The sequence below is a fragment of the Canis lupus genome, chromosome 24 (assembly GCF_048164855.1).
Source record: "Canis lupus baileyi chromosome 24, mCanLup2.hap1, whole genome shotgun sequence".
Classification (NCBI taxonomy): Eukaryota; Metazoa; Chordata; class Mammalia; order Carnivora; family Canidae; genus Canis; species Canis lupus.
The window spans coordinates 16,397,706-16,425,336 of record NC_132861.1 but is presented as its reverse complement, the minus strand read 5'-3'; the positions used below and the strand labels follow the sequence as shown (position 1 = coordinate 16,425,336).

Here is a 27,631-nt window from a genome sequence, read left to right as displayed (position 1 = left end):
TTATACATTTGATATAACAATGACATTAGTACTTGAAAAATGAGCCATGTAAAATTTACAATTTGTATAAATTACTAATCTACATGTTGCAGAATTTACAATCAATATTTATTTCAAAATGCTGGCATATATTTTAAAGTTCATTTGTGGGGCACCTGGGTGGTTTAGTCGGTGAAGGGTCTGCCTTCAGCTCAGGTTATAATGTCGGGATCCTCGGATAGAACCCCACGTGAGAGGGGATCCCTGGGTGGCTCAGCGGTTTAGCGCCTGCCTCCGACCCAGGACGTGATTCTGGAGTCCCGGGATCGAGCCCCACGTGAGGCTCCCTGCATGGAGCCTGCTTCTCCCTCTGCCTGTGTCTCTCCCTCTCTCTCTCTCTCTCTCTCTCTGTGTCTCTCGTGAATAAATAAAAAAAATATATTAAAAAAAAAGAACCCCACGTGAGTTCTGCTTCTCTCTCTCCCTCTGCCCCTCCCCCCACTGAGCACCCCTGCTCTGTCTCTCTCTCAAATGAATGAATAAAATCTTTTCAAAAAATTCTTTAGAAATAATGATAGCAATTGTATTAAAAAAGAAAAAGAAAGCAAAACCAAATGATCATTTGGTGGGAAATAACAGTTTATGAAGCCCTTGACTTATTACAGTATTGATCTTACTGGCAGGTAAAGTCTTAAAAATTCAGAAGGAAAACGGTTCTTTGAATTTTTTTACCCAAAGATTTCCACATAGAGATCACATTTAGAACTTTTTAAATGAGATTTTACTATACCTCATAAATACAAAAAAATTCCAAAATAGGACAAGCTATGGGGCAGAGAGTTAAAATCTCTTTAGAGAGGAGCAAAAAGAAAAAATGTAAGGAAAAAAAAAATCCTAGAACACCACTTAATTAAAATGGAGGCTAAGACAACAAATAAACCACCAACAAAGTCAATAATTGACTGCACGTAAGTGAAACTCCCTGACAAATATTTTCCTTTTCAGATTTCAGTGACACAATTAAGCAAAGGTATGAGGCATCCTCGGGCAGTGCATGTCCCGTGTCCTCAATCGTTCAGTGTTCGGTACCTGCACACTTCAGAACAAAACTAAGATCCTATAAAACCAAGAAGTGACGAAAAGGAGTCTGCAACACACCTCACTTCACTCTTGGGAAAAACCCTTTAAAACACTATCAGTTTCCTTAAAATAGGGTGGGGGTTGCTTGGGGGGCTCAGTCAGTTAAGCATCTGCCTTCAGCTCAGGTCATATCTCAAGGGTTCTGGGATGGAGCCCCGCTGAGCAGAAAGCCCGCTTCTTCCTCTTCCTCTCCCTCTGCCCATACCTCCCACTCATTCGTGCTCTCTCATGCTCTGTCTCAAATAAATAAAATAAAATCTTAAAAAAATAAATTTCCTTAAAATGGGGGCGCTCACAGTGACAGTATGACCATCTAAAAGGTATTACTGCTCAATTCAGGTGTATAGGAGGGGAAGAATGTTCCAAACGGGGGGAAAAAAAAGATGGGGAGGTGTTATGCTAGGCGAAAGAAGTCATTCCCAAAGGGCAAATGATTCTGTTTACCTGATGTTTTAGAAGAGACAAACTATAGGGATGGAGAACAGATGGGTAGTTGCCAGAGCTAAGAAGGGAAAGCTGGGTCTGACTATACAGGGGCTTTTCTGGGGCAATGGAATAGTTCTGTACCTTAATTGTGGTGGTGGCCACATGAATACATGAGTTAAAATTCATAGAACTATATCATCCCCCAAAAGGAGTCAATTATACAGTATGATCATTTTAAAAATAAATAAATACTTTTTGAAAAGATGGGGATGCTGACTTTCTAACCTCTCCAGGTACAGATGGCCTATTCATCTGACCTAAGCAGCCAGCTTTTACCAGCCTGTAAAAGGTACAGAACAGCAGGTGAGGACATGAATTCTTCAGCCAAAATGCCTGGACTCTGAGCTCAGTTCCACCATTTACTGGCTAGGTATATCACTTAACCTCTAACAGCCTTTCTTTCCTCATCTGAAAATGGGAGATATACTGAGAAGGTTAATTTAGTTAGAATCTAGTGCCTCATAAGATCTAAAAAAATAAAAAAAAATTTAACATCAGAATATAAACTCCGGGCAGCCCCGGTGGCGCAGCGGTTTAGCGCCGCCTGCAGCTCAGGGCATGATCCTAGAGACCCTGGATCGAGTCCCATGTCAGGCTCTCTGTATGATGCCTGCTTCTCCCTCTGCCTGTGTCTCTGCCTCTCTCTCTCTCTCTGTCTCTATGAATAAATAAATAAAAAATCTTAAAAAAAAAAAAAAAAAAAGAATATAAACTCCATGAGGTCAGAGATTGCACCTGTCATGACTGCATTCCCAATGCCTAGAAGAGTGCTTGGCACATGGTGGGGACTCAATATTGAATGAGTGTGAAGATATACAGTCCCATACCAAGTAGACAAGATCAAGAGGGTCCACAATTTTGGATTATGTGCACAACTAAAATTGCCTTCACTGACATGACTAAAGCAAAGGTGGCTCTTTTGGGCAGCTAAAAAAAATCATGCCTTCTACGTCGACAATGGGCTTCTTGATGAAGAGACCCTATGTACGTTGTCTACTCCAGTTTCAAAATGTGAAAAAAGAAAGTCTATAATACAGGTTCATATCCAAACAGTTTTCATTGGAAAAAGACATTCCTGAAAAGGTTTATAAACAGTGGCTTTTCTTAATATTTATTATAAATGTACAAACAGGTAAATGTCATATTAAAATTCTGGTAGAAGTTTTCATGAATGAAGAATCTTTGTCAAATGAAGACTCTTTGCCAAATGAGTGAGTAGTCATTCTTTTATTATATATCACATATGTATTTTTTTAACTATACATATTAAAGTACAGATTTTACATACCACCTTTTCCTATACATTTTTCCCATACCTAATGACTTACTCCCACTATAACAAATTATACACTCAACAGCTCTCAAATAGGTCACATGTTGTTAGTATATATGCCAAAGCGAGCACCAGATGCTCTGAGCTCTATAGTCTGTAACAGTAAACCTAATAAACTTAACTTAAATTTTAACAGATTGACAGAGAAGTAGCTTCAAGGCTTACACCAAGCATCTTACCAAGTCAGCCACTCTGCACAAGGAATCGGAGAGCTCGTCGAAAATGAGCACGGTCTGGGGCCCAGGCGGCATGGAACACACGCGCTCCACCAGCAAGTCTGCCTTTCTCAGGGCATTTTCTTGTGCAATCCGAAATCCTTCTGGGGCACTGAGCTCAGGAACTCCAAAAAGACCCTGCAATCCAGAGAACATTTCCAATTTGTAATGAAGAATAGGATTTTTTCATATTAAGTCCTCTTTTCATAAAGGAAATCTTGGTTTTCATTGGTATATCATGTAATACCTGTGATCACAGACACCACGTTCACATTCCCCACATTGTTCCACATAAATTAGACTACAAATATTTTAAGGACGGAATTGGTCTTTCCTTTTTAATTATTTCATAAAAAACAAAAATAGAATGGTATAAAAAATAAATAAATATAAAATAAAATAAAATAAAATAAAATAAAATAAAATAAAATAAAATAAAATAAAATAGAATGGTATAGGTTCAAAATCCAGCTTAGCCACTATTATAGAACCTACCTCATCAAGTGGTTAAAATGATTAAATGAGATGATGCATGTTTGAAAAACATTTTAACAGTGTGGGGCACACAGAAAGCATTTCATAGATGGTAGCTATAATCACCAAGAGCTGTGTGATCTTGGTTGGCCAAGTTCTCTCTCCTCCTGGGCTTAATTTTCCCATCAGGCACAATGAAGATGACAATACATATCTCACAGCATGGATACAGGTACCAGGTTAGAAAGTATATGTAATGTCTTTTAGGGATACTGCTGGCCGTCCAGCCAGGTCCAGTTCACAGTACCAAGTATTCCACAACTTAAGATAGGGAGGATGAGCTGATTGTTGAGCACACAGATATTTCCGAAAGATTTCATAAACATGTTAAAACCAACTCTTAGGTGGAAAGCAGCAAACTTTATATGTTTCCAAAAATATTTTAATATATTGATAAACACAAAAATCACTAACCCTCAGGAAGGCAGGTAAAAAACACAAAGCATTTACTATGCATTTACTGCATGCAAGAAATGAACTATGTGCTTTATATAGGTCCTCTCATTTAAATCACATAACCCTAGTGCAGGAAACACCATCCTCCTTTTACGGATGAGGAAACAGTTAAAAAAACAAAAACATATTTGAGGTCATTAATAGTGGGAAAGAAAGAACTTGAGCTTGCTTCACACATCTCTAAATCCCACACTTTCTCCATACTTCTGTATTGCAATTTATCTGTTTGAAAGTCTTCTCTCCTGAGAAGGCAAGATCCTAGAGGTAGGAATCCTGTTCATCATTTAAACTAGCTGCCCAGCATAGTGCCTACCACATGGAGAAACTCATGAATGAAACAAATTAAAGGGTCCAGTGCTTAATCCCATAGATTAACTTTGGAGATGACTAACATGTTGATTTTCTAAATTAGCAAGAGGTACAATTTTCAGGACTCAGAAGGCCCACCGTTTCTGCAAGAAGGGATGCCTGAAATTAAACTCTTGCCAAAATGATTAAGAAGTTGAAGAAAATAAAGACACTGCAGGCAGAGCAGAATCGGGACCAAAAATAAATTAGATTCTTTCCACTGATTTAATTTGATTCAAGTACAGGCTGTTTTTCATTTCCCAGCACACATGCCTATCTATACTGCTCTTGGGAATTCTACACCTCAGACTACTAGTGACGGTAATGACAAAAAAATTACATAAACCTTTGGGGGGTGTTTGTTGTTCTTGTTTAATCAAAAACAATTCACATATCTGATACCAGTGTCTAAAATCATGATAAACAAAAGAAAAAAATAAAGCTAAAATTAGCTATATTTCATCCGTCCATAACGAAGCTTACTCTTTTCATCCTTCTACTCAGTACCTATAGATAGTTGTTCTCCTCCTCACAGCAATTAGGTCAAAACCGTACTATGTTATTTAACCGTATGGGAGTTGGTGGAGCCGATTCCGTACGAAAGTATTTTTTAAAACAAAGCTAATGACAGAGCTCAAATAAGAAAACACATCATTAGGCTCTAATGGTGTGACCATGTCCAAGACTCTTTATAAGAGGGGCAGTGGGGATCCCTGGGTGGCGCAGCGGTTTGGCGCCTGCCTTTGGCCCAGGGCGCGATCCTGGAGACCCGGGATCGAATCCCACGTCAGGCTCCCGGTGCATGGAGCCTGCTTCTCCCTCTGCCTGTGTCTCTGCCTCTCTCTCTCTCTGTGTGACTATCATAAATAAATAAAAATTAAAAAAAAAAAAAACAATTAAGAGGGGCAGTGTTAGAAATAAGCGAGAAATTAAAAAGGCAAAAAATAAAAGTAATAACCTCAAGTGGGTAAAATCCACAAATGCAAAGGAGAACAGGCACCAGGCAAGTCCCTTTGAAGCCTGCCTTCCTGCCACCTTTACTCCAGCCACTCAGTCCACACCGAGCGCCTAGGGGATGCCAGACAGCACGCTGGGTGTGTGCGGACAGAATGAAGAATTCGGCCAGTGACTCCCCGGGGGGGGCGGGGCGGGGGGGCAATCAAGGTGGTCAACGCCGTGGACGCCTCTGCAGGGCAGGAAATCACTGTTCTCAGCACTTCTGCGCCTGCGTGCCCGGGTGGCTCAGGTCGCCGTCGCGGGTCCTGTTATCGGCCCCGCATCAGGTCCCCCGCAGGGAGCCTACTTCTCCCTCTGCCTGTGTCTCTGCCTGTCTCTCAGGAATACAATCTTAAAAAACAAAAAAAACAAAACAAGCAAACAAAAAAAACCAGTTCTGTGTTGTATAACAAGAGCCCAAAGCTTGGCAAAACATTAAGGACCCTATTTCGGGAATCAAAGAACCGAGTATCACAGGCCTCCCGGACGCCACCGCGAGGTGCAGGGCGAGCCCCCCCCCTCCCCAGGGCACAGGTGCGCGGCGGCGGGGACCGCTCGGGGCGGGGGCGGGGGCGGGGCGGGGCGGGAGCCTCCCCTCCCCTCCCCTCCCCTCCCCTTCCCTCCCCTCCCGGCCGGACGCGCCGCCTCCAACAGGAGGAACGCACGCGGGGAGCGCAGCCGCGGCGCCGAGGGGACGGGTCCCGGGCGCAGCGCGGGCCGCACCCCGAAGGCCGAAGGCCGCCCGCCGCCCGCCGCCGCCCAGGCCCGCAGGAGCAGCTGACCCGCAGGGTCGCCGAGAGCGCGCCCGGGCCCTCCCGCACCAAACCACCCGCCCGACCCCGCCGGCCACGCGGGGCGCCCCTCCCGCACCGCTCACCCGGCGCTCGCCGAACAGGTCCAGGCGGCGGCCCTGGGGCTTGACGTTGAAGGCGGCGCCCACCGGGGACCAGCTGGTGCTGACCTCCCGGGCCCGGCGCCCAGCCCCCAGGCCGCCCGGGCCCGCTCGCCCCCGCCACACAGCCGCCGCCGGGGGCCCGAGCCCTCGCAGCCTCCGCGCGCACAGCATCCCGACCCCGCTGCCCCCGCCGCCGCCGCCGCCGCCGCCCCCTCCCGGCCGCGGGCCCCGCCCCTGAGCCTCAGCGCCCGCCGCGAGCGCGCGCGCCGCGTTTCCAAGGCAGCGGCCCACGCGGCGCCAGCGGACGCCGGCGCTTCCGGTCGGGGCTCGCGGTCCCTCGGGGCGTGAGCACGTCGGCGTCCAGCGGGCAAGAGCGTGGCCCCGCCGCCCGGACGGCGAGCGCCGCGGTCTTGCGCCCCCGCGTGCCCGGAGTGAGGAACGGCCGGGGAGGGGGGGGGGCCCTGCTCCCCACGTGACCGGAGCGGGCGGGCCGTCTGGCTGCAGGGGAGCTCCTCGGGGCGCCCCCGCGGCTCCGTCAACTACCCGAGCGCCTGCGACGCTCCTCCTCTGCAGGGGCCCTGCGCTGTGCGGTTGTGCGGCGCCCGCTGACTTACCTGCCAGTGAGCCTTCATCGGCTCCGCCTTGTGCATGTTTTTCTTTTTGTTTTAAAGATGTATTTGTTTTTATTTAGAGAGAGAGAGAGAGAGGCAGAGACACAGGAAGAGGGAGGAGCAGGCTCCATGCAGGGAGCCCGACGCGGGACTCGATCCGGGGTCTCCAGGGTCACACCCTTGGCTGAAGGCAGGCGCCAAACCGCTGCGCCACCCAGGGATCCCTGCCTTGTACAATTTGTGATGATAATCGACAATATACATTTGCAGAGGGAGGATTGCACCAAACTTCACTCAACCACGAGGGAGTGAGAGGGTTTGGGGGCAGGGGGTGCCTGGGTGGCTCAGTGCTTGAGCGTCTGTCTTCAGCTCAGGTCGTGACCCCAGAGTCCCGGGATCGAGTCCCACATCAGCCTCTCGCAGGGAGTCCTCCCCTCCCTCTGCCTATGTCTCTCTCTCTCTCTCTCTCTCTCTCTCTCTCTCTGCCTCTCATGAATAAATAAATAGAATCTTTAAAAAAAACACACATTGAGGGTCAGGAGGCGAAGAGGAAATTATGATTTGGGGCTTCAGATGGCGAGTGTGGAAAAGGGTGGGGCCTCTAACCAGCCAGGGCTCCCCCAGATGAACGGGAAGCAGCCACAGCTGGAGTGGGGTGGGGGGTGGGGTTCTCCTCGGGGAGGGAGGCTCAGCCTTGCTCCGCTTCAGCCTCCTCCTGTGCAGAGAAGGAATCTTGCAAGGCGCCTGCTCCTTTATCTCCCTGAAGTGCATGCGGGTTAAGTGAAAGGGTTTGGTCACAGTAAGGTGTTTCTTTTGAGAGGTTCTGTAGGTGGAGAGGGAAGAAAATCAATAGTTGGAGAAGGGACAGAGGGGACATGAGGCTGCCACAGTGACCCTCACATTTTGCCTGGCGCTCTCATTCCACGCACCTGCGGCTTCTTGGTCTCTCACTTTCAGGGTGAACGGGGTGCTGCTGAATGGCAAACCCATATGGGATGGGCCCCTTGAGAATTGACCCTTCTGCAGAAGAGAAGCCAGGTGTGTGGGTTCTGAGAAGACCACCCCCCACACACATAACACACATACACTACGGAAGTAAGCAAGAGGGAGGGCTGGCTACTGTCCTCCAGCTACTGTCCTCCACCTCAGTTTTTGTTTTGTTCATATATATATATATATATATATATATATATATATATATATTTTTTTTATGACAGTCACAGAGGGAGAGAGAGAGAGGCAGAGACACAGGCAGAGGGAGAAGCAGGCTCCATGCACCGGGAGCCTGACGTGGGATTCGATCCCGGGTCTCCAGGATCGCCCCTGGGCCAAAGGCAGGCGCCAAACCGCTGCGCCACCCAGGGATCCCTTGTTTTGTTCTTATAAAGCAGGTTCCACATCCACAGTGGAGCCCAGTGCAGGTCCCAACTCACAACCCTGAGATCAAGACCTGAGCTGAGATCAAGAGTCCCATGCTTAACCTGCTGAGCCACCCAGCTGCCCTTCTCCACCTCGGTTTTATGCAGGAACTAGAGACCAAGTGATTCTGTTAAATCAGTATGAGTGCAGAGGGTGTTGATGGCTGTGGTCTTCTGTGACCACAGAAGGTTGATTCCTTTGCCTTGGGTGCCAGAAGTGTGACTTGTGCAGAGGAGCCAATAACCCAAGTGAACATGTTTGTTCCCAGGCAATGCATAGTCACGTTTTCTTAAATTCCTTTTTTAAGTCATTCCAGAGCTTTATCTCACCAGAGTATTTGGGCTTAGAGTAAATCTATGTTCATTTTAACATTGCCTGTTGGGTTTGAGGAGTCCAAAGAACCTTCTGGAAAGTTCCAGAGAGTCAGAAGTTAAAGCCAGGAGTGGTACATGCTTTCTATAGATAGCTTCTAATCCCGCCTCCCTCCTTCCATTCCACCCTCCACACACACAGCAAAAAAGTTTGTTTTCAATATAGCCTGGAAGGGAGAAAAAACCTAATTGATTGATAAGTTGTGATTTCATTTTATACTGAATTTAGTGATTCATCAGTTGCACATAACACCCAGTGCTCGTTACATCATCAAATGCCCTCCTTAATGCCCATCACCTAGTTACCCCATCCCTTCATCCTCCTCCCCTTCAGCAACCTTCAGTTTGTTTCCTATGTCTACTAATTTTTGTTTGTTTTTAAAGATTTTATTTATTTGCCAGAGAGACAGAGCCAGGGAGCACAAGAAAGGCAAATGGCACAGGGAGAGGAAGAAGCAGGCTCCCCACTGAGCAGAGAACCCAATGTCTGGGTACGGGGCTCCATCCCAGGACCCTGGGATCATGACCTGAGTTGAAAGTAGATGCTTAACTGACTGTGCCACCCAGATGCCCCTCTACTGATTCTTTAATCAAAGATTTAAAATGATTTAAAATCCCCAAATCCCCACCTCCATGGTAATATCATATTCTTGGTCACTGGCTGGGTCTTAGGGCAGCTGTCCCATATGATAGACCTAATGCCTGTATAGCAGGCCCTTACAAAGATGTCAGATGTGACATGTAAAAAAGAAAATTCATCAAAATATTTGACAAAAATGCTTACTTTGTCATATTTTCTTAAAAGGTGTTTCAAATCTGAGAGCCTTCCTTTAGCCCAGAATGGTTGCCATACAAGGATACTTAACCATTGTAATGCAACATTTAAGCCTAAAAGTGTCCTCAGGGGTTGATGACTTATCCTAAATTAACAAGGTTTCTGGTTTCAGAGAGACTTGGCATAGACTTTTAAAAACTGTAGTCCACAAAGGGTTGCAGAAGGGGGAATGGGGTAACTGGGTGTTGGGCACTAAGGAGATGAGCATTGGGTGTTATACTATATGTTGGCAAATTGAATGTAAATGAAATATATTAAAAATAAATAAAAATAAAAACTGCAGTCCAGGTTCGTAGACAAGCAATGAACAATACCCTCAAATGGCAGATTAGACACGCTCCACCCCTGCCAGTCAACTTCATCTTCTTGAAATCCTTTAAGATATGTTTAATATCTCATCTTCTGTATTTGACCTAAAAAAATAATTTCATAAAAGCTTCTATCCTATGTAGGGTCATAAATGTGTTTTTTCTTTATCTCAACCTATAAAGTTGTGTTCCTAAGTAGAAAGGAGTTTGTACTGTTCAGTCCATAACAAAACTAGGCTTTACACTGGGGAGAAATAGCTTAGATTATTACAATTTGAGAAAGCCACAGAAGCCAAAAAATGAGGCCACTGTGGCTCAAGAAATAGAGTGATCAGTCACACTACAGCTGAGCGGAAGTAGGGCAGCAAGGGAGACATAAGGGTTGGGATGTAAAATTGAAGAAGACCCTCAGTGTTGGGGTCATGTGCCTGCAATGTCAGCACCTGGAAGGGAGCCTCTCCTTCTCTGCTGCACCCTGGGGGCCTCACTTGCTTCACCCCAGTCCTGGCTCTGTTCTAGAAGAAACAAACTAAGGAAGGCCATTAAAATGCCTGCAAGCAAAGTATTTCTGTACATTTCCAGAATTTTCCATAACCATCGAGTAATTTTTCAATATTTCATTTACAGCAGTGCTGCTTATAATGATAATTCAGAAAAATCCCATGTTTCCCAGGGAACAAAGATATCATCACGTCAGTGTTGACTCTGTTGGAGTACGGAAGGAATGGCTCTAAGTCCCAATTTCTAGAGGCGCCCCTGTCAGGCAAACTGGCCCCAGACTGTGATTTGGAAAATAGCATAGCTTGAATATGCATTGAGCTTGCATCCTTCTGCTTCTTTACTAGTTGCTTTTAACTCCTAGAAAAGCATATTGAGTTAACTTAGGCATATGTGATACTTCCAGAATTTTAGAGGTGTGGGACCATATGAAGTTATTACATTCCAGCACTACTGTATGATAGACTAGAGCACAGAAAAGCTAAATAACGTATCCACTTCAAATTCTTTTGTCATGGCTGGAACCACAACCCATACGTCTCTACTCTTAGTCTTGGGCATTTTCCAGTACAATCGTGCTTTCCCTCTCCTTGGGCCTTAGACTACTTAATATTCTTTTAGACAAGAGCAGTAGTAACAATGACAATAACAACAAAAACCCTGCATCATTCTGGCTCAAGTGACACCATAGTTCAGGGATATCTCTAGTATCTCTGTCTTCAGGAACAGCTGGATTTAGGGCTCTAAACAATGTCATGGGAACTGGGTCTTCTCCAGCCTTGTTTGATTTTGTTTTGGGGCTCTCCAGATTAGCTAAATGGCTGCCAGCTGAAGTTCTAGCTTCACCTGAAGATCTTGCCTTCTTTCCCCACCCCCACCCCCACCCCCACAGGCCTTCCAAAGTTGCAGTTTGCATCTCATTGGCTCTGATTGGATCCATCACCATTTTGGAAATAGTCACTGTGGCCAGAAGAAGGTACTATTCTTATTATTAGCCAGGCCTGAATCTCCAGTGTCTACACCACTTGAAAGACTTGTCTGAGAGTGCACACCAGGATGCTTTTTACCAGATGAGAGGTATTTCTGAACAAGAAATATCCTCTGTGGCCCAAAAGGCAAGTTTCTTTTCACCTCCCAGATTTCTTGGTATATTCATCTGCATCCTCTGGTTTCCACCGTAACTCTGTTTGATGTCTCTGTCCAGGTACCTCTTCCTTCTGTGTAACTCATTTAAAAATTTTGTAAGATAGGGGATCCCTGGGTGGCTCAGTGGTTCCGTGCCTGCCTTTGGCCGGAGGTGTGATCCTGGAGTCCCGGGATCTAGTCCCAGTCAGGCCTCCCTGCAAGGAGTCTGCTTCTCCCTCTGCCTATGTCTCTGCCTCTCTCTCTCTCTCTCTCTCATGAATAAATAAATAAAATCTTTAAAAAAATTTTTTGTAAGATAAATAGTGAAAAAAAATCTAATGGAATTCTCCCTGATGGGTTTTGGACTCGTTTGGGACCTGTGATCCCTTTTTTTCCTTCCTTTTTCTCCTTTTTGGAATGGGATTGCCTATCCTGTGCCTTCCCCACCATTGTATTTTGGAAGCAGAGAATGTGTCTGGTTTCACAGGTTCACAGAGGGAGATTCTGCCCCAGGATGTGTCACATAATAGATCTTACCTGTAGCTGACATAAAGGATTTAGATGACGAGATTGGGGACTTTGAGCTGGAGAGATTTTACGTGAGATTCTTAGAGTTAGCATTGATGCTGACATTGTTAAGACTTTGGGGGATGTGGGATTTGGCACTGGGGAGGATCACGAATTTTGGAGGACCAGAGCAGTCTGTTATAGGATGAACTGTCTCCCAAACAGATTTGTCAAAGTCCTAACCCTGGGTTTCTATGAATGTGACTTTATTTGGACACAGGGTCTTTCCAGATGTCATCAGGTTAAGATGAGATCATATTGGATTAGGGTGGCCCCTATTCCAAATGACTGGTGTCCTTATCAGAAGACAGATGTTTGCACACAGGCAGACACAGAGGGAAGACGGCCATGTGAGGATGGCGGTACGGCCTGGATGCTTCCACAAGCCAGGGATGCCTGGGTCCACCGGAGCTGGAAGCAGCAAGGTAGAACTGTCCTCAGAGACTTCAGAGGGAGGCTGGTGCTGCTGACACCTTGATTTTAGACTTCTAGCCTCCAGCACCGGCAGACAACACTTTGTGTTGTCTTAAAGTCCCCAGTGTGTATACTTTGTCCCAGGAAACTAGCACAGATCAAGTCTGGCAAATGGTCTCAGAAACAACTACTTGTCAGACTGAATGGTGATTAAAACCTAAGTAGCATGATGAGCAAAGTACCCTGCAGCTTTCTAGGACATCTCGTTGTCACCTGCTTGCAACTTTTATTACCCACTAAATGGAATGAACATTTGAACATTTCCCCTTTCTGTGTCCCAGAGTCGTCAGAAATTCAGGTGAGGGCCAAGTCCTGATACGGCTCCTTCAAGCGCTAGAATGCCATCAGAACACTAGTCCCACAAGGAACATACATGCAAAGATTTCTTCAGATAAGGGAAATGAGAAAAAAATCACAAATTATAATAAATAATGCAAATGTTTTTTAAAGATTTTATTAATTTTTTATGATTTTATTGCATTTTTTAAAAGAAATCTCTGCACCCAATGTGGGGCTCGGACTCAGGACCCCCCAGTCAAGAGTTGCGTGCTCTACCAACTGAGCCAGCCAGGCACCCCCAGATTTTATTTTTAAGTAATCTCTACACCCAACATGGGGCTCAAACTCCCAACCCTGAGATCCAGAGCCACGTGCTTTACCGACTGAGCCAGCCAACCACCCCACTGCAAGCATTTTTAAACCTACTCTTGGAAACAACAATGTAAGTCACAAAAAAATCAGCTTTAGGAATAACTTTCCTATTGTTGCCTCTCTACAATTATTACAGTAATGAGAACAATTCATAGAGTGGAATCATCTGAGAACACGTTCACCAAGCCAGCTCGGAGTGGCCAGGGAGGCAGACCCCAACAGGCCTCCCTGTCACTGGCTGCTGAACAGAAGAAAGCCTGTGAAAGTTGTGTCATCATCCTCATCTGCAAATAAGCCATTAAACCTCTCCCCTCCTGTCACCTGCATCCACACCTCGTCTCCCAGCTTCAGTGGTAGCACGATGCCACCCGAGGCCTGGTCCTCAGAGCTCATGTAACTGTCTTTGGTGTGCAGTATTTTCACCCCATTCTTGACCAAAGATACCTGAACATTCCTGGAGAAAACAGTGATGTGGTAGGTGAAGTAATAGACCCCAGCAACGTGGCAAGTGAACTTCCCTGTGGCTACATCATAATGATTAAACTCATTGTACAGGATCTTATCAAATTTAATAGGAACATCTGAAGTAGGAAACTTGCTCAGGACCGTGAGCCCCACGGTGAAAGCACTCTTGGGCAAGACTGGAGTCTCACCAATTTTCCCTTTCTCGCCCCGGTCACCTTTCCAGCCTCTCATTCCCCGGACTCCTGGCTCTCCCTGGGGCCCCAAGGGCCCAGCATCTCCCTTGGGGCCAGGCTTTCCAATGGGGCCCATGGGACCAGGTAGACCCATTGGGCCTGAAGGCCCAGTGCTGCCCTTTAGCCCTTCTGGACCACTGGGGCCCACACCACCTTTATCCCCCTTTTGCCCTTGGGGGCCAGTCTCTCCCCTGAGGCCTTTCTCTCCCATGGGACCAACAAGTCCCTTTGGCCCATGTTTCCCTGGGGGTCCTCGTGAGCCTTGATCGCCTTTGATGCCTTTGGCTTCAACTTTTCCATCTGCTCCTGCATGGAAAATGAAAGAATAAATGAATAAGATAATTTGTGAAACAGCACCTTGTAAAACCAAGTTTGACTTTTGCATTATTGAGCATATGGATGGAATAAAGCAATGCCCAGGTTCAGGAGATGCTCAGAGTCTGAACATTGAACATTAATTTACTCCTAAATTGAGTGCACAGTGTACACATGAGCACACGCACACATGCCCACACACGTGTGTGCCTAAGAAACACCTTCTGACCCTACTGTGCTAGTGTTGGGGTTCACATTAGAAATTATAGCTCTTTGCCATCACAGTCTACTCTCTGACCACTAAACAATGCTGATCCTTGAGAACATGTCTTTGGAATAGGGAAGAACAATCAAAGGCAGATGAGCTCAGGCTGCTTTTAGTTAGCTGACTCTCAGCCCTCGGTCTGTGACATCCCCTAAAAAACTCCTCATGGGAGTGAACACAGAGTATAGTCTTCATATAGTGTGGCAGTCATTGCTCTCTGCTGTCCGCTTGAGGCTGTCCGTTGTACCAACTAGATCACGCTGATGGTCACTGTGCGTACATTCTCCATGCTTTCCAGTGGTTATGAGCACGAAGTCTGGGGTTAAAAGCCAGGGTTCAAGCCTGTCTCCTCCACATAAGCACAATGGGACATTAGGCAAGCTGATTAGCTACCTACACCTCTCTTTCCTCGTCTGTAAAATTGGGATAATAATTACTACCTCGTTTCTAGGCTGTCGTATTGAGTCAATGCGTGAAAAGCACTTAGAACAATCTAGCACAAAATGAACATTTTTTGTGTTTGCTATTGTGACCATTTTGTCTCCCCCTCAGTCACAATGACCTTACCTTCAGGACCCAATTCTATCACCACCTCCTCTATGCAGTGTTGCCAGAAGCACTGAGTCAAAATTTAATGGTACTCCTCAATGTTCATCCACTAAACCAGGCTCAGCAGACTATGGCCCGTGAGCCAAATCCAGCCTCCCATGCATATTTATGGCCCACAAACTAAAAATGGTTTGCATTTTTAAATGTCACAAATAATATTCGGCAATATGTGAAAACTACACAAAATTCAGATTTTAGTTTTCATAGTTTCACTGGAACACAGCCCCACTTAGGTAGCATCTGTGGCTGGTTTCCTCTACAGTTGTGACAGAGACCGTAGAGCATGTGAAGCTGAAATTACTTGTGATCTGGCCCTTTACAGAAAAAGAATCTTGAGCTTCTTAGAGAACAAGAGCCGTGTTGCCCTTATTGCTGGATTGTTCTCAGAGCCTAGCAAAGGACTAGTCCTTGGATATTAAGTCACCAATGACTCAGAATTAGAGCATGGTAAAATGGAGCACAGTTTCTAACCTCGCTCTCCTTTCTCTCCATTCATTCCATCCTTCCCTGGGCCACCAGGATGTCCTGGTTCTCCTAGATAGTAGAGAAGAAAACAGACAAGAGTTAAAATCCCAATTCTGAATTTCCTAGACATTGGTCTCAGTCAGGGGTGTAGATTGGAGAGTCCTGGGAGTGTGCTTGGCTCTGACACACACATGCCCCTCACAGAAGTGCAGATAGAGAGAGGCAGATGTGAGCGAGCAGCAGGGGTGCTGAGTGGTGTAAAAGAAGCAAATTTTGAAATGAGTTGGGTAGACTTCCTAAGCACCCAGTTCTGGGAAGGCAGGACTGGAGGGAGGGAGTATGTGCACAGATGGTCACAATTACACCCTTCTCTTGTGAGGGGAACTTGTGTAGTGACAGATTGTTGGAGGCATGGAGTGGCTTTCTCGATTCTCCTTTTCTATCACTCTTGCATAGAGTTCACTAACCTCCTATGAAAACAAAGATGACTGGGGTTACCGGGCACTACTTGAGATGGAAGGGAGGATTCTGGAAGGATCTCCAGCACCTTAAAGCGGTGGTAAGTGTTGCTGATCAAGCTGGCATGACAGACCCCATTGGGAACATTGGATGAGTGAGGTTTTGCCTACCACACGAGTTTGGAGCTCAGAACAGGCTACTACCCTGGGCTCCAGCTTCCATGTCCTAAGTCAGCACATCTACAGTCAAAGGTAGTCCTTGCTGTAAGGAAGAAGAATAGAAGCAAAAGATGAGGGCATCATGAAGACACAAGTGTATCCTGTGCATGTATGCACACATATGCACACACAGGTGCACACGCACACACATGCACATGCACTGTGGTCCCAGTGGGAGAGTAGGGGAATGGATTTCATTAAGAGTGAGGCTCTGTCTTTCACTGGGACTGGGCTTCTTACTACCCAGAAATGAGATCGGCCTAACACCAAAAAGTGACACAGATTCACTGGAGATGTTACGCATTGGAGACTCCACAGAGCAGATTTGCAGGGTAGTGGTTGGAGAGATGGTTGGTGACCATCTGCTGCATCCAGCCCACCCCACAACCCCCTTGGGACACCAAATGCCACAAGCAGGGAAACACCTGGACTTTCATTCATCTGTAGTGTAGACTTCCCCTAAGTCTACTTGTTTCTCCAGATCTTAGCAAAGACTTTTTAAAAATCCATATGCCAACAGCATTTGCTGGCAAAGCCTTAATTTTAGTCCATCCTGATGTTGCTTCCTGTGTATTATCTCAATAATTTTTAAAAGATTTTTTTTGAGAGAGAGAGAGAAAGCAAGACAGCACGAGCAGTGGGGGGAGTGGCAGACAGAGAGGGTGAAGCAGACTCCCTGCTGAGCGGGGAACCCAATGCAGGACTCGATCTCAGGACCCTGGGATCATGACCTGAGCTTCATGAAGGCAGATGCTTAACCGACTGAGCCACCCAGGCACCCCTATTTCAACCATTTTTAGTCCAGCCAGAGGAATGTCTAATCCTATGATATAATTATGAAATATCAAAAAGGCTTCTAAATGTTCATCATTAAGCTTAGTGAGGTTTTCATACTATAATGTGTTGTTTAGGAAAAGTAACTGGTTTGTGTTCATGTTCCACACAGAGTCCTGGAACGTCTCATTAATGGGAGCGTTTCTATTAATAACTGATACCTCATGGCATAGTTTACACATAGGATGAGGTTCATTTTAATGAGTGTAAATGTAAATTCATAGGGCCAAAGTCTTAAAAGTCTCCAGGTTTCTGTCAGGCTTCCTGTCAGAGCTAACTAGTTCATCATCGTTATATCCCATTCACATACGGTAGAAGAATTCACACTGAGGGATAGATGACAGCTCTGCTATTTTTGTTGGTTCTTTAAAGTTTGCATTGTCAAGTCGACCTTCAGTCTTCAATTCCTCTGCAGAAGGGTTTCAGACACCCGTCTGTTTGTGATGGTTTGATAGGACAATTTGAAAATCCCTTGGCTGGGCACATGTAATCACAGTACGCCACAGCACAGTGATGGACAGTGAGCCTGTGAGAGCTCACACTCCTCCCACAGGACCCACTTCAGGCCTCAAATGGCACATGTCCATCTGCAAAGAGACCAAACAAGGCTATCCAAGCCAAGTCATATATTAAATATTTTTAAAGCTCAATTTTTTTCTTCATCTAAATTATTTTTTAAAATGTCAATAGTAGGGGCGCCTGGATGGCTCAGTCCAGTAAGTGTTTGACTCTTGATTTCAGCACAAGTTGTGATCTCAGGGTCCTGGGATCAAGCCCCATGTTGGGCTCTGTGCTCAGCTCAGCCGGAGTCGGCTTGAGATTCTCTCTCTCTCTCCCACTTCCCTCCCTACCCTGACTCATGCTCACTTGCTCTCTCTCTCAAATAAATCTTTTTTAAAAAGAAATAAAATGTCAATAGTAGTTTTGATTTTTTTTCTCCCTGCACCATGTAGATCAGTCTGCTTATGTCTCAGGTATAAGACCCTATGGTCAGAGCCAGGCTCAAGAACCCTGTTCAAGAACCAGACCCATCAGTAGGTGTTATGGAAACCACTCACATATTCTGACTTTTGCAAATCTCTTTCCCAGAGACTAGATCCTGTCCCCAAATCTTCAAGCCCCAAGGCAGATTCCAGCACAGGACACACACACCCAAGTACAGCTTGTGGCTGTACTATCATCTACTTTTGTATACTCTGTAATTCTGCATCGCCTGCCTCACTGTGTGGCAAGGCATTAACTCTTCCCTGCACTGTAGCTGGGTGCTCTCAGCTAAATATTTAGCAACCAGATTTCTCTATAGGCCCCATGTTCCAAAGACCCATAGTATCTGCCATCTGAGGCAGAAGGATCTACAACATCATATACTTCTGAAGATGGCCTTTAGTAACAGAGGTGATGGCTAACAGTTGTCCCGTCTAGATAAGAACATCCAGGAAAGACCCACCCCGGATGTCCCCCCTCATTGACCCGGAGCAGAGAGGACATGGCGAACCAGGTTATCAAGTGCAAGGCTGCAGTTGCCTGGGAGGCAGGAAAGCCTCTCTCTAAGAAGAGGTAGAGGTGGCACCCCCAAAGGCTCATGAAGTTCAAATTAAGATTATTGCCACTGCAGTTTGCCACACCGATGCCTACACCCTGAGTGGGACTGATCCTGAAGGGAGTTTTCCAGTGATCCTGGGACATGAAGGGGCTGGAATTGTGGAAAGTGTTGGTGAAGGGATTACTCAGCTGAAGGCAGGTGACACTGTCATCCCACTTTACATCCCACAGTGTGGAGAATACAAATTTTGTCTAAATCCTAAAACAAACTTTTGCCAGAAGATAAGAGTTACACAGGGGAAAGGATTAATGCCAGATGGTACTAGCAGATTTACTTGCAAAGGAAAGACAATTTTACATTATATGGGAACCAGCTCATTTTCTGAATATACAGTTGTGGCCGATATCTCTGTTGCTAAAATTAATCCTTTAGCACCTTTGGATAAAGTCTGCCTTCTCAGTTGTGGCATTTCAACTGGTTATGGTGTTGCTCTGAACACTGCCAAGGTGGAGCCTGGCTCTACTTGTGCCGTCTCTGGCCTAGGAGGAGTTGGATTAGCGACTATCATGGGCTGTAAGGTGGCTGGTCCATCCCGGATCATTGGTGTGGACATCAATAAAGATAAATTCTCAAGGGCCAAAGTTTGGAGCCTCTGAATGTATCAACCCCCAGGACTTCAGTTAACCCAACCAGGAAGTGCTCATTGAAATGACTGACGGGGGAGTGGACTATTCCTTTGACTGTTGGTAACGTGAAAGTCATGAGAGCAGCACTAGAGGCCTGACACAAAGGCTGGGGTGTCAGCGTCATAGTTGGAGTAGGTGCTTCAGGTGAAGAAATCGCCACTCATCCATTTCAGCTGGTAACAGGGCGTGTATGGAAAGGCACCGCCTTTGAAGGATGGAAGAGTGTGGAAAGTGTCCCAAAGTTCGTGTCTGAATATATGTCCAAAAAGAAAGAAGTTGATGAATTTGTGACTCACTGTCTGTCTTTTGACCAAATTAACGAAGCCTTTGACCTGTTGCATGCAGGAAAGAGCATTTGAACTGTTGTAAAGCTTTAAATTCAACAGAGAAAACATGTCCATCCCTGTACCGAAGTCTTGTGGTCCAACTGGAACAGCCAGACAAGCAGGGAGATGCTCTTCCAAGTTCACAGCCTCTTAGACCTTCTCTACTACTACTTCTAGAGTAATCTTCTCTAGGGAATAATATTTTTTGTATAATTCATAAATCTCTAACCAAGGACAAGGCTAATACAGTCATAAATCTGTTTTCTGAACTCTCCTTCACATGAATAATTGCCAACCCATTCAGGAATATTCTAACATAATAAAAGTAATTTCTGCATTAAAAAAAGAACATCCATGAAGGGGGGCCCTGTTGGTCTTGGCCTGCACCACGTACCCCAGAATCTGACCTGGAGCAGGCTCTCCACCACTGCTTTCTGGGCAATGGATGCACAAATGAAGGGGGGAAGCAGGCAGACAATGACTACACTGGTGATGATGAATGAATGAATGATCTAAGAGGAATGGAGGTGTAAATGGAAGGGCACCGGAAGGCCACTAGCTGGCAAGTACCTGCCTCTCCCTTGTCACCCTTTGCTCCATCTCGTCCATCTCTCCCGGGCAAACCATTGTGACCAGGATTCCCAGGGATGCCAGGGTGCCCTTGCCTGCACGTGTCCTGGGACTTCACGTTTCCCATGCAGATTCCAGCGGCAAGTAGGAGCAACCAGATCCTCATGGTTCAGACGGCGCAGCTGAACTGCAAGAGGGAAACACAGACCAGAAGGGGAAGACTTTGTTTCTGGGGTCACAAGACATAGCCTCCATTCCTTGTCATGGGACCCACACCCACCCCTGCTCAGCCTTGGACAGAACAGTCAGGACAGATGGGGGGTGGGGGCGAAGCGGGTAGCCAACAGAGCTGCTTACAGTCAGAAGGCCATTGCTCTTGGAAGGAAACATGTGACTGGGTCCACTCTTGATGGTGAGTGATCAAGAAGGAAGCTAAGTCCCAAGTCAGAAACTTCCATTTATCACTCTACTTTGGGTAAACCGCTTTTCAGAGACAAAGAAGAGATTAATACTTATCTCCCAGGGCTGCTGTAAAAACCACATTTGGTCAGTGTGCCTGAAAGCACATTTTCAGTAGAAAAGCAAACAATTCACATTTGATCCAGTGATCCCATTTCTGGATATAGATGCAAGAATCTCAAGTGGAGACTCCAGCAGATACTGGTACACCTATGTTTATGGCAGCCTTAGTCACAGCAGCCTGAAGATGGAAATGACCCACATGTCCACTGACGCATGGATGGTTGAACAAAACGTGGCACGTACATACAATGGAATATGACTCAGCCTTTAAAAAGGGAGGAAATCCTGAAACTTACCACAACATGGATGAACCTTAAAGACTTCATGCTAAGTGAAATGAGCCAGACACAAAAGGACCACTATTGTACAATTCCACTCGCATGAGGTCCCCAGAGTCGTCACCTTACAGGGTTTCTGTAGAATGGGGGTGGCCAGTGGCTGGGACAGTGGGAGTGGGAGCTAGTGGTCAATGGAGACAGTTTGGGAAGATGAAAAATTCCCGGAAGTAGATGGTGGGGACACTGAACAATGTGAATGTACGTAATGCCCTTGAATTGGATACTTAAAAGTGGCCAAAATGGTAAATTGTATGTAATGTATATTTTACCACAATAAAAAGAATAAAATGGAATGAAAAATAGTGAAGGGTTCCAAGCAGTCCTGGTATGATCACATGTATATTCCTTAAGGTTTTGTTTCTACAGGAGAGCACTGCGAAGGGCACACGCACACACAAACACACACATGGGGCACACAGTTTGTAAAGTAGACTTTCAAGTCCCCTCTCAAGTTCTTGGTCTGCTTTCCAGCCCCATGAGGAGTGAAGGCAATGCTGGATGATGAGGTTTGCAATCAGATCTGAAGGAGCAGAGCAGCTAATTAGGTCAAGTGCTCTAGACAAAGAGAACACACGGGTAAGACCCTAGGGCAGTGTGCACCCAAGACTCATGGGACTTTCTTGACTACATTGAGTCACCCCAGGAAGGGCCACCGCGTCCCTCTCTCTTGTGGCGCCGTAATTGGGGGTTACATGTGTTTATGTCCCTGGATGGCTAAAAGTCTGACTCTTCATCTGACTGTATTTTCCTCCTTATTGTATTCTTAGTACTCAGTATTAAGCCTGGAACAGAGTGTTGAATAAATATGTGTTAAATGAGATGAATGTGTGGTGGCAGGTATCTTAGAATGTTAAAAAAAATAACATGAGGCTAGTGAAACATGTCAGAACCCAGCGTCTCATACAATGCTGAGGACAACAGACATCTGCACAGCCCTTTGGAAAGTTAAAGAGAAAAGGCATCTTAAACCCAGTGATCTCATCCCGAAAATTCTTCTTAATAATCCCAAATTTGTGTGCCAAAGGTATTAACCACAGCATTATCATAATAGTGAAAAAGTGCGTATTACATAATGTACAACAATAAGCGGTTCAAAAGTAGATTATGTAACCACTTAAATAATTATGTAGGTCACATAGAAATATGTAAAAGGTATATGTTGTGTTGAATCTGTAAAAAGTAGACTAAAATGTGCACATCTTGAATGTGCCTGTCATTATGGATGCATAGTGCCAAAAGCTAGAAGCAAGTATATCCAAGTGACTTGGTTGCTTTAGAATGATGGAATGATGGGAGTTTTTCCTTTTTAAAAAATGCTTTTCTTGGGATCCCTGGGTGGTGCAGCGGTTTGGCGCCTGCCTTTGGCCCAGGGCGCGATCCTGGAGACCCGGGATTGAATCCCACATCAGGCTCCCGGTGCATGGAGCCTGCTTCTCCCTCTGCCTATGTCTCTGCCTCTCTCTCTCTGTGACTATCATAAATAAATTAAAAAAAAATCAGTCATAAAAAAAATGCTTTTCTTTACAGTTTCTATTACAGTATTTGTAGATATGTATTTTTTTTTAAGGTATGTATTTTTTAAACCTGGCCGACTTGTCACCCAAAGGATTAGATCGCCATCTTATGGAAGCTTCTAAATATCACATGGTCCAGTCGGATGCAAATAAAATATTTTTGGAAAAGGAAATACAGATGTTTCCCTTTGAAGTCACAGACTTACACCATTTCAGGAAATTGAGTTGTTTTCTTAGAGCCAAATTCCATAAATAATCTACATCATCCTCTTTTGTTTAACTCAGAAGTGACTAGTAGTAGTCAAATCTAAATGGCATAGACCAACCTCTGAGAGGTTTAGATCTTTCCGTTTTAATTTTTTTAATGTGTATTACAATTTATCCAATAACACAAAGATCACAGGATCATAAAGGTGTCAAATTAGGATGAACTCCCTTCTGCCCTCCAGCTAGATAAGAACTAAGATCGAAGCAAGCATGTGTCCTTCCATAATTTCTTTCTCTAGTTTAGTGTCCTTGCATATCCTTCATGCCTAGCACATAGACAACCTTTAACAAATGATTTTGAATCACCGAATATGCTTTGCTCCCAAATAAGTAGTGAAATAAGTTGTGGCACTGTCTCGAATAAGAAAATTAAGAAGAGGAACATGAGGGTTTGCACAGGGAATGCATATAGTAAACATATGAATATGTTATTTATAAAAATTAAAAGTTACATTTGTGGTCTCACAAAGCCATGGACTGGTTCCTCAGTTCACTAGTTTCATGGCTCATTAGTTGATACACTCAACTCTTCGTTCCTATGTCTGGTGTTTCTCCAGAATGCACAGGAGCTAGGAACTCCCATCTCCCATCCTTCCCTCCTCCCTCCTCTCTTCACTGGATCACCGCCACCCCCCGATCTGTCGTCCACACTGCACCTAGGCTGGGGGTCACTTATGAGGTGCCACCCTAGACTTAAAGCATTTTGAGGATAGCAGCTGCATCTTTTCACTCACTTATTTTCAGTGCGTCACAGGCAAATATTTGTTGAATGATTTAAAAAGAGAAAAAGAACTTTTGATAGAAATATCCTGGCTCCAGGATATTTCCAAAAGTGTGCAAAGCATCACGTTGGGGATGTGACTGGGTATTAATTTTAATCCATGTCAATGTTTTTGGTGGGGATTACTAGTTTCTTTATCACCTCCTCTCTTTGCTCCCAGGATTAGAAATTTTAGGTGGCAGGTGGCTGCCCGCAGTGGACACTTCCCAGTCTCCCTTGCAGCAGCCCATATAATACAATGAAACTAGATTCTGGCCAGTGGGAAGTGAACAAGAGGGATCTGTGCAAGGACCACAGCCTCGAAGGGAAGGGCTGTACTCTCCCTGGGCACCTTCCCTTCCTGTGGCTGGAGTGAGCATGGCTGAGACATCTAGGACTCTTTGAAGGTGAGCAACACTTTGGGGATAGAAAAATTCTGGTCTCTGATGCCAGCACAGATTAGACCTGCCCATCAGCCCATCCCTGACATGAGAGAGAAGTATAGGGGCACCTCGGTAGCTCAGTCGGTTAAGTGTCTGCCTTCAGCTCAGGTCGCGATCCCAGGGTCCTGGGATCGAGCCCCAAGTCCAGCTTCCTGCTCACCTGGGGGAGCCTGCTTCTCCTGTCCCTCTGCCATTCCCTCTGCTTGTGCATTCTCTCTCTCTCTCTCTCTCTCTCAAGTAAATAAATAAAGTCATAAAAAAGAGAGAGAGAGGGAAGTCTGCTACAAACGTGTTTATTTGGGGTCTCTTTTCCCTACTACTAAGCCCACGTCTTGATTAACACAAGGCTTCTGTGTCAAAGGGGTGAGCGCTCATCCAAAGTGAGAGAGGTTTGTGACACATAGTCAGCCCAACTGTCAGAGTTGCCGAGTCCTCCCTGGATATTAAAAAACTGAAAATATCACTGCCTCAGACAGATCCATCTAAGCCTGTGAATCAGAGAGAATAGATGCAATCCCTCTGCTAAACGTCAAGTTCCCGAGGTGAAGGACCCTGGCCTTCTGCTGTGATCTCATAAACCAGACACACTGGCACATCAGGAGCAGAAGCACAAGACTGCAAGGGGCTTTGGAGTTACTGTTTTATAGGACCCCCCACCCACCCAGACACACACAATAGGTCCTGACTCAGTTAACTTCTGATTTCTGGGTTGTTTCTCCTATGTTGACCTGTATTTCTCCTTCACTAAATTTCTTGATAAAAGGTTACCTAATTGTTTTTAAAGATTTTATTTATTTATTCATGAGAGACACAGAGAGGCAGAGATACAGGCAGAGGGAGAAGCAGGCTCCCTGCAGGGAGCCCGATGTGGGACTCGATCCCAGGACCTCAGGATCCCAACCTGAGCCGAAGGCAGATGCTTGACCGCTGAGCCCCCAGGCGTCCCTTGAGGTCACCTAATTTAATACAAGACCTGCCAGAGGCCAGCTGAGCAATCTGTGATGGATCTCCCAGCCTCTGAGCCTCTGCTTCAGTGCATCAAACTCAAAGGATGAAAAAACCCTTAACATCCCTCCCAGATTCAACAGTTTAAGAATATAAAAATCAAGACTTTTCCTCATTAAATACATTTTCTTCCACATGTCCCATACACTGTACACTTCACGTATTTCTTCTTCAACATATGTGGAGGGGCTTGTTTCTAAGCTACACCATGTAAATCAGTATAGCCATAAATATAAAAATGTACACACTGAAATTTGTGCCAGATAATCGGCGGGCTTCTCTAGAAAGCTCTCTAGGAAAGTCTGCTCTTCTTACAATTTGTTCTATAGCGTCATCCCTCCTCCCAGCCAGACTGCAATGTTCTGGCAGAAGAACTTCAAAATCTGCTCTTCTCTCCTGTCCACTCTCTTCCTCAAGAATGAATTGTGAGACCAGCTTGTTCCTTTCCCCACCCAAACTCTGTAGACTCTGCCTATTTTGCAAATAATTAAGCAGGGTCATCGCACACCAAGAACATACGAGCTGTTTTAGGACTCCGATGCCTTAGGTTGAATGTAAAGAAATAGTTTCCTAATGCACTTACCTGACCCCCAGGGCTGCAGGCTGCACCCAGGTGCTGCACACACCAGGAATCAAGGGCTAACTAAATAAAATCACGCCTTCCTGCCGTACAATTCCCTAGTGGGCCTGTCTGCAAAACAGCAGGAAGGGGAGGGAGCGGAGTAAGGCACAAGATGTCTTGGAAGAGCTTCAAAAATTGCAGCCACACAGGAGTCAGGTAGCATCTTCTCCCAGGACCAGTGCAGAAAACTTAGCTCCTTACCCCCTTCCCTGTCCTTGTGACTAAAGGGACAGAAATCAGGTACACTCTCCAAGGAATCCGCACAGCCGGCGTCTTTCCGTAAAGTGATGCTCACGCCTTTGCTGGAGCAGCTTCCCTGCTGACCTTGGGCGAATTATGGGCCAACAGGACTAAACCGAAGTCGAACAGATTATTTGAATTCCAGACCGTTGGAACCGGCATCGTTTAACTAGATGTCTCAGGCTTCTGAGTAGGTCCTTTGATCTTAGACACTGTGTACATTAGAATGTCATGCTGTTCTCATCACACTCACACTCACACACACACATACACACACACACACACACACACCACCTGCCACTGAGAGAAACATGGTGCGACTATTTCTTCGATGCTATGTAATCATTCATTTTTAATTTTTCCCAATCATGGGTCTCTAACTTGAAAATAGCATCAGGAGGACAGACTCCTCAACGCTGGTTTTCCGAGGTGCTGAGAACCGACTCGGAGAACCTAGGTGGCCTGCAGAGGCCACACGGAGAATGGGGAACGTGGGCGGGCGGAGGGCGAGTCCCAGGGAACAGAGGCAACACGCTCTCTCCTCGCCAGGCCTCAACATCCTCATCTGCACCGCAGGCCAAGCCGTCCTGACATCACAGGGGAGTGGCAGGATTTAACTGGGTGACATCAGCCCTCTGTCTTCCTCCATCCCACAGCCTGCCCTCACCTCTTGATTCCTAGCGGGACAGGGCCGCCGCAGCATTTTCCCTGCTGAGGATTCCTCCTGCTTTTGCTGGCCTTCCCGGCCCCAAGTCATCCTGGCCTCCCCCTTCTCCATCCCAGGCTTCTTCCCTGTTCTCTTGCTCTGCTTTCTCACTCCCTGGGGGTGTTCCAGGCTGACCCCCTCCTTCAGCTGTCTGCACTCTAAGATTTTACAAATGTCCTATTTTATGATTGTTCACTATTTACTGCAAGGTTGTTGTGCATTTTAGTTAGGGTGAAAATTGAGAAGGTTGCTTTTGACCCAAGGCCACTTCAACTGTCTTCTGACAGAGTTGGCAAATTCTGTAAAAAAAAGTGTAAGTGAAATTTATTAAAGCATTGGGCTATCTTTGTGAGTGTGTGTGTGTGTGGGGGGGGGGGACATCCACATTACACAACGTGGGGTTCAAATGAGACAGAGGGAAAGCAGGATTCCCAATTCTCTCCACCTGCCTGTCCCACTGTCACCCCTCTCTCTGGAGCTGTACGCAGGATTGCACTACCCACACATGGGACCAGAGTATCATCACATGGGCTCTGGCCAACCCAAAATTCTTTTCTGAATCCATTGGTGGTGCCAGCACCCAGCCATCTGCACCGCAGGCCAGAACTAGGGAGCCATGTCTCCTGCCAATGGGTGCATGAAAGGCCGTGGCTCAGCACCCTTCACCTCAACCGTCCCCTCCTCTCCCACTATGTCTTTGCTGGACACCATTTCCCAAATTCATCTCCTGTCTCTGGTTTTAAATACACCCTTTCCTCTGCCATGAGCTCCTGAGCAAATCTGGGCATGGCTTTCCTTGCCTTCAAAATGAATTCCCAGCACCTTGTCCTGGTTGGCAGATCCTTTGGGATCCAGCTTCCACCACTAGTGGCTTCTTACACAACCCCTGGCAAGTTAGTTCAAGCAACACACCCTGGACCCCTGGCACGCTGGGTGAGCCTTCCAGGATGCTGCTTGGGCCTCATCTTCTGGGGTACCTTTCTGC

General features: G+C 45.9%; 2 protein-coding genes and 1 pseudogene across 4 annotated transcripts in view; 1 reads left to right on the top strand and 2 right to left on the bottom strand.

The window, feature by feature from the left end:
* The window catches only part of MIPEP (mitochondrial intermediate peptidase), a 174,265-nt gene extending 167,712 nt beyond the window's left edge, over positions 1–6,553 (bottom strand). For all 3 annotated transcript variants that reach the window (XR_012016295.1, XM_072795768.1, XM_072795767.1), the window contains exons 1-2: positions 6,365–6,553; positions 3,118–3,291 (exon numbers count right to left, since the gene is read on the bottom strand). Coding sequence is in view for 2 of the 3 variants with exons in the window: in XM_072795768.1 (XP_072651869.1) it covers positions 3,118–3,291; positions 6,365–6,553 (363 nt within the window). In the remaining variant the exon portion in view is untranslated. The remainder of the gene's footprint in view (positions 1–3,117; positions 3,292–6,364) is intronic.
* A 6,475-nt stretch (positions 6,554–13,028) lies between these two features.
* C1QTNF9 (C1q and TNF related 9) lies at positions 13,029–25,735 on the bottom strand. The gene is made up of 4 exons (XM_072797124.1): positions 25,662–25,735; positions 20,230–20,416; positions 15,600–15,662; positions 13,029–14,245 (listed from the first exon to the last, which is right to left on the bottom strand). Exons 2-4 carry the CDS (start codon positions 20,393–20,395, stop codon positions 13,473–13,475), a joined length of 1,002 nt encoding a protein of 333 aa, XP_072653225.1. The 5' UTR covers positions 20,396–20,416; positions 25,662–25,735; the 3' UTR covers positions 13,029–13,472.
* Positions 18,591–19,710, top strand: LOC140616433 (alcohol dehydrogenase class-3 pseudogene; annotated as a pseudogene).
* Positions 25,736–27,631: the final 1,896 nt, after the last annotated feature.